This window comes from Cornus florida, unplaced genomic scaffold (genome assembly GCF_030987335.1).
Source record: "Cornus florida cultivar Cherokee Brave unplaced genomic scaffold, ASM3098733v1 CherokeeBrave_3.0.0_Hap2_Chr05, whole genome shotgun sequence".
NCBI classification, from domain to species: Eukaryota; Viridiplantae; Streptophyta; class Magnoliopsida; order Cornales; family Cornaceae; genus Cornus; species Cornus florida.
Window position 1 is genome coordinate 62,800,673 of NW_026775575.1, and position 5,532 is coordinate 62,806,204.

At 30.9% G+C, this 5,532-nt stretch overlaps 1 protein-coding gene across 1 annotated transcript; it reads right to left on the minus strand.

The window, feature by feature from the left end:
• Positions 1-3,429: 3,429 nt before the first annotated feature.
• Positions 3,430-4,689, minus strand: LOC132309355 (protein ALP1-like). Its single transcript, XM_059807671.1, has 2 exons — positions 3,957-4,689; positions 3,430-3,875 (listed from the first exon to the last, which is right to left on the minus strand). Exons 1-2 carry the CDS (start codon positions 4,687-4,689, stop codon positions 3,430-3,432), a joined length of 1,179 nt encoding a protein of 392 aa, XP_059663654.1.
• Positions 4,690-5,532: the final 843 nt, after the last annotated feature.

Genomic DNA, 5,532 nt, shown 5'->3' on the forward strand with positions numbered 1-5,532 from the left:
TTCATTTTGTTGATGGTAGTGGGGATACCGATGCTTATAGAGCATTCAACAGCAGCTAAGTGCGTTACTTGCCCGGACATATGTGGTACTGTATGCCGTGGCCGTGTTTGCATTGAAGTCTGTATGAGTGCTTGTAATAATCCTACACCAGGTCCGTGCGAGACGTGCCAGACATTGTGTCCTCGTGTATGTAGGAGTGACCCGAGTTGCATTCCCGACTGTGAGCAATTGCCCCTTTGTAATTGACCAAGTTCCGCAATGGTTAGTCTCTATCTCTCTCTCTCTCTCACACACACACACACACACATGAAACATATCGTATTAATACATACTGTTAGAGTTTCTCACTTTAAATGCTTTTATGTTGCAGATACAAGAAAAAGAGAGGTGCGAGAAAAGTTGTTGAAGAAATACGCCAAAATATATAGAAGCATATGTGTGTGTGTGTGTGTGTGTGATTCTTGCTCCTTCTAGATCTATATCCTTAACCATGAAGATCAATCTTCATAATAAACTTGCTTCATATGAAATTAATGCATTTCTCGATTCTCAGTGTCGCAATAATATAAGCTTTTCTCTGTTCCGCCTTGTTTTCATACGTTGGTGGTTTTTTGTGGGATTGGACGATTTTCAGTTTCTTTTTAATAAACAACCAAGAGCCATCATATATATATATATATATATATATAAACATGACAACTAATCAACCATATATATGGAAAATCAACTTTTCCCAAAAAATACCACACATATATATACTAGAAATTCTTTTGTGCAGTTGTACGTAATTAAAGCTAATATATATATATATATATATATAAACATGACAACCAATCAACCATATATATGGAAAATCAACTTTTCCCAAAAAATACCACACATATATATACTAGAAATTCTTTTGTGCAGTTGTACGTAATTAAAGCTAATATATATATATATATATATATATCAATAAATGATAGTGGTATCGCTACAAAAGTATTGCATAAAAAGTGGATTAAAAGTATTGCAAACAAGTATACATTTGTTGAACGCTATCATCCTTAGATGTAACATGTCATTGTCACTCGTTTTCATTTATTTATTGGATTTCTTACATTAATATGTGTTCAATTTATCACGTCTATTATCGTTTCTTCTACCTAATGTTAGAAAATATAAAGTAAATAAAGATAATTGTTTTCATATGCAATTTATGTGTCTAATTGAATGGTCCGGTCCACTCTGCAAACATATTCTTCTTACATCTAATAATCTAATAATAGAAAATATAAAGTAAAGTAAATTGAGTTGGTGTTTCATATAAAATCTATGTGTCCAACGTAAGAAAAAATAAACTATTCAAGACATTAATAAATGCTTTAATATTTAATACACAAAAAATAATAATAATTACACATGTATTCAAAACTATTGTTTAGGTCCAAAATGACCTTCCCAACTCTTATTTCAAAATATCAAAATATCCTTCCTAAATTAAATAATTCTTTCATTCAATAAATGTAGAAAAACTATATTTTTCTTTTGACTTTAAACTTGAAGGGCATTTTTGCATGTGGTATATATATTACCAAAAATATTATATATATATATATATAAAGGAAAAATAATTGTGCTAATCTATATCGGTTCAAACCTGCAAATTTCAATTTAGAAATGTACAAGTAATTTAGTAGAAAGTCATTATATATATAGAGAGAGAATTTTTTTCGGTAAGTGAAAATGCTTTATATATATATATATATATTCTGTGCACATAAGTTTAATCATATCGCCTAATTTATACCAATGTAAACCTACAAATGTGAAAAAAATTCTGTGCAAAAGATACACGTACCAACAACCAATTTTTTATTTATAAAAGTGTAATTAATTGAGCCAAATGATGACCATCTCGATCAAGGCATGCCCACAAACAAAGAAAATTTATATATTCTTCGTATGGAAAGAGTTTAATTATATTTTTCTTTTTGAGGACTAATATTTGATTGCCTAAATATTTACTTAGGGCCCGTTTGGCATGCGTTTTACTTTAGGCGTTTTGTTTTTGGCTAAAACAGAAATAGCATTTTTACTATTGGAGTGTTTTGGCAAAAATCGGAAACACGTTTGGGAACGATATTTTACTGTAGAAATGTCGGAAACAAAAACATGCAAAACATGTTTGGTAAGTCATGCGTTTTAAGAATTTTAAAAACAAAACATGTTTGGTAGCTCCAACTGTTGTAAACAAAATAAAACAGAAACAAAAAACATGTTTGGTTATCATTATTTTTAATTTATTTTTATAAATTTTAAATTTATTTATAAATTTATTTCTATATAAATAGTCTATATATTTTTAATAAATATATTAAAATTTGAACACACAAACACACACACACACAGAGCATGTTATCTTGATCTGAAATTACACTTTAAGTTATTTGAAATTTCCTGGTATAGTTTGTTCCTTTGGTGATGATTGTCCATAGGTTTGTGTTTCATTCATTTTGCTCATTTTTTGCATTAGCGAAAGAAGAAAAAAAAACTACTACACAGCTCTAATAATAATTTTCGACTCTTATAAGTCTGCATTGGTGGGAATTTAACTCCAAAATACAGATTCTTGCCTTCTCTTTTGTAAAAAAATGTAAACCCCCACCAAATTATATATATATTAATTTTTGTAATAACCTATTTACAAGTTATTTGTAATAGCCTACTTCAATTTTATTATCATTATACATGTATAGTCCAACTCAATATTAAAAATAAATAATCTCTAGTCACATTTTACTATACTACATGAGAGTCAACATTTGTAAAAAAATTTGCAATAACCTATTTACAAGTTCTTTACAATAACCTACTTCAATTTTATTATGATTATACCTGTATAGTCTAACTCAACATTAAAAATAAATAATCTCTAGTCACATTTTACAATACTACATGAGAGTTAATATTTGTAAAAAAAATTTGCAATAACCTATTTACAAGTTCTTTGCAATAACCTGCTTCAATTTTATTATCCTGATACATGTATAGTCCAACACAACATTAAAATAAAAACAAACTCAATTGAAAGCATAATTGAAATAGAGTGTATAACATTTACAAGTCCTTAAATATTCAACCAACAAATTAAACAAGTTTAAGTTGTACATAAAATGTTTGGAACAAAGCATTAACAATACATAGTTGTCACTAAAAATTGATAAGAAGTTCATAAAGTGGATGACAATGACAACGACACATCATCTTCATAACAGCACATGTGGCCTTCAAGAGAGCATCAACACACTTCATATCTGCAATAGTAGCATTTAAGTTGAATTATATATCTGTAAAAAAGATTTATATTACATATATATATTGCAAGCTCACAATAGTAACAAATATATTACATATAAAAGAAAAAATATACTATCACTTTCAGAAGGATCAAGAGTGCTGAAGAGAATTCCAAATTTGATCAGCAATAGTATTACGCAACTGATCCATTTCTCGAAGCTGAGCCGAAGGCACATGCTCAACAATCTCATCATCTTCACCATCACTTTGAGGAGGATCATTACCATCAAATATGTCATCAGGCTGATGCTGATTTTTGATGAAATTATGTAATGTGCAACAAGCCATTACAATCAATACTTGTGTTGAAAACTTATAAGGAGGCATTGCCCTCAAAATAGCGAATCTTATCTTCAATAACCCAAAGCATCGCTCAATTATATTTCTCAAAGATGAATGCCTATGATTGAACACTTCCTCCCGACCACGAGGTTGTCGAGTCCTACGGTATTCCTGAAAGTGGTAAGTATGACCTCGAAATGGGGCCAAATAACCAGGCTTATTGGCATACCCTGAGTCCACCAAATAATACTTACCTGCCATGTTTAGAATACATAAAGATATATACAGTATGATAAACTAACCATATATTAAGTGAATTTGTAAAATAATATTACCTACTGGTGGAGCTGGAAAGTTCATTCCCTCATTTTCAGTACACTCATTTAGGATTCTCGAATCATTAGCTGAGCCTTCCCACCCAGCTAGCACATATGTGAACCTCATGTCAAAGTCACATACAGCCATTACATTTTGTGTAGTATAACCCTTTCTACCATGAAGTGGAAGTTGTGTACTTGCTGGCAGAGTTGCAGGAATGTGGGTTCCATCTATAGCTCCCACACAATGCCTGAAGTAAGGGTAAAACCTAGAAGACTCTCTAATCTTATTCGGAATCACAGAAAAATTAGGAGGGGCAATGATATGGGTGCCCAACTGACATACTACATGCAACACAGCATGGAAGTGTCTAGAAATGGTTTCAGTTGAGTGTTGAAATCTCTCTGCTACAACACGATTCCTTTGATTATGAGATAAAGTGAGCAAAAAGATTGCCACTTGTTCATAAACAGTTAAAAATTTAGAATCCTTCAGCACTATACCTTTCAGGGTACTACACAATGTTCTGAAAACTTCAGGGTACATCCTAAAATTTTCATAACATATTTCTCTATGGCCGTTTAAAATCTCCATAACATATGTTTCCCCTTGTAAAATGGAATCCCTACAACGCCTCTTTTGATAGATTTTCTGCTCTTCTAAAAGAGCAGCAAATATTAAGACACTCTCATTGTCCTCCTCATCGTCATATAATTGAATTATTCTTCTTATATTGTTCCACATATCCATTACCCTATTTAAAGATTTAATACAAGCAAAACATTTAAGTTAATAAGCAAATCAATTAAATAATAAACAAAACATTTAAATAATAAAACAAACATTTAAATAATGGTATTAAAGTATTTGAGTATTAACAGGCATCCAAGAAATAAAATTATTTAAGTTATTATAGCCATCCAAATGTGAGATAATAAAAGTATTTAAGTTATTACAGCAATCCAGATGTGAGATAATAAAAATATTTAAGTTATTACAGTAATCCAAATGTGAGATAATAAAAGTATTTAAGTTATTACAGTCATCCAGATGTGAGATAATAAAAATATTTAAGTTATTACAGTCATCCAAATGTGAGATAATAAAAGTATTTAAGTTATTACAGTCATCCAAATGTGAGATAGTAATAAGTTAAACGATGACACAAAACACAATCATCCATAAAGAAAAACTTAAACATTCAATGCCCAACCAATTCTTACATCCTCAGGTGCCGAAAGAAAAAATTTCTGCCACTTCTCAGAATCATGTAATAACTTCGATACCTTAGCGAATTAGGCCATCTCAATTCCAGGTATTTTTTGTAAAAGGAGCATGGAGGCATCAAACATTTCATAATCTCTATCATTTTTTGAGGGAGAGAGAGCTTCATCATCTCCTTTCTCACATGAAGATACACGAGTAGAAGTAGAAGATGCTTTAGCTGCTTTCTCTATTAGAGCTTCCATTCTCTCATCTCTCCTCTCAAAATTCTCATTCATGTTTGACAAGAGTGGAGCAATACCAGGAGATAAAGCATCTCTTTTGGCTTTCTTACCTTTACGTAAAGGTGGGGGACTGACCTCACAACCC

Coding starts and splice junctions, on each gene's coding strand:
- LOC132309355 (XM_059807671.1), bottom strand. CDS start 4,689: ATGGATATGTGGAACAATATAAGAAGAATAATTCAATTATATGACGAT. Junction 3,876..3,956: donor CTTTCCAGCTCCACCAGTAG/GTAATATTATTT, acceptor TAAACATGGCAG/GTAAGTATTATTTGGTGGAC.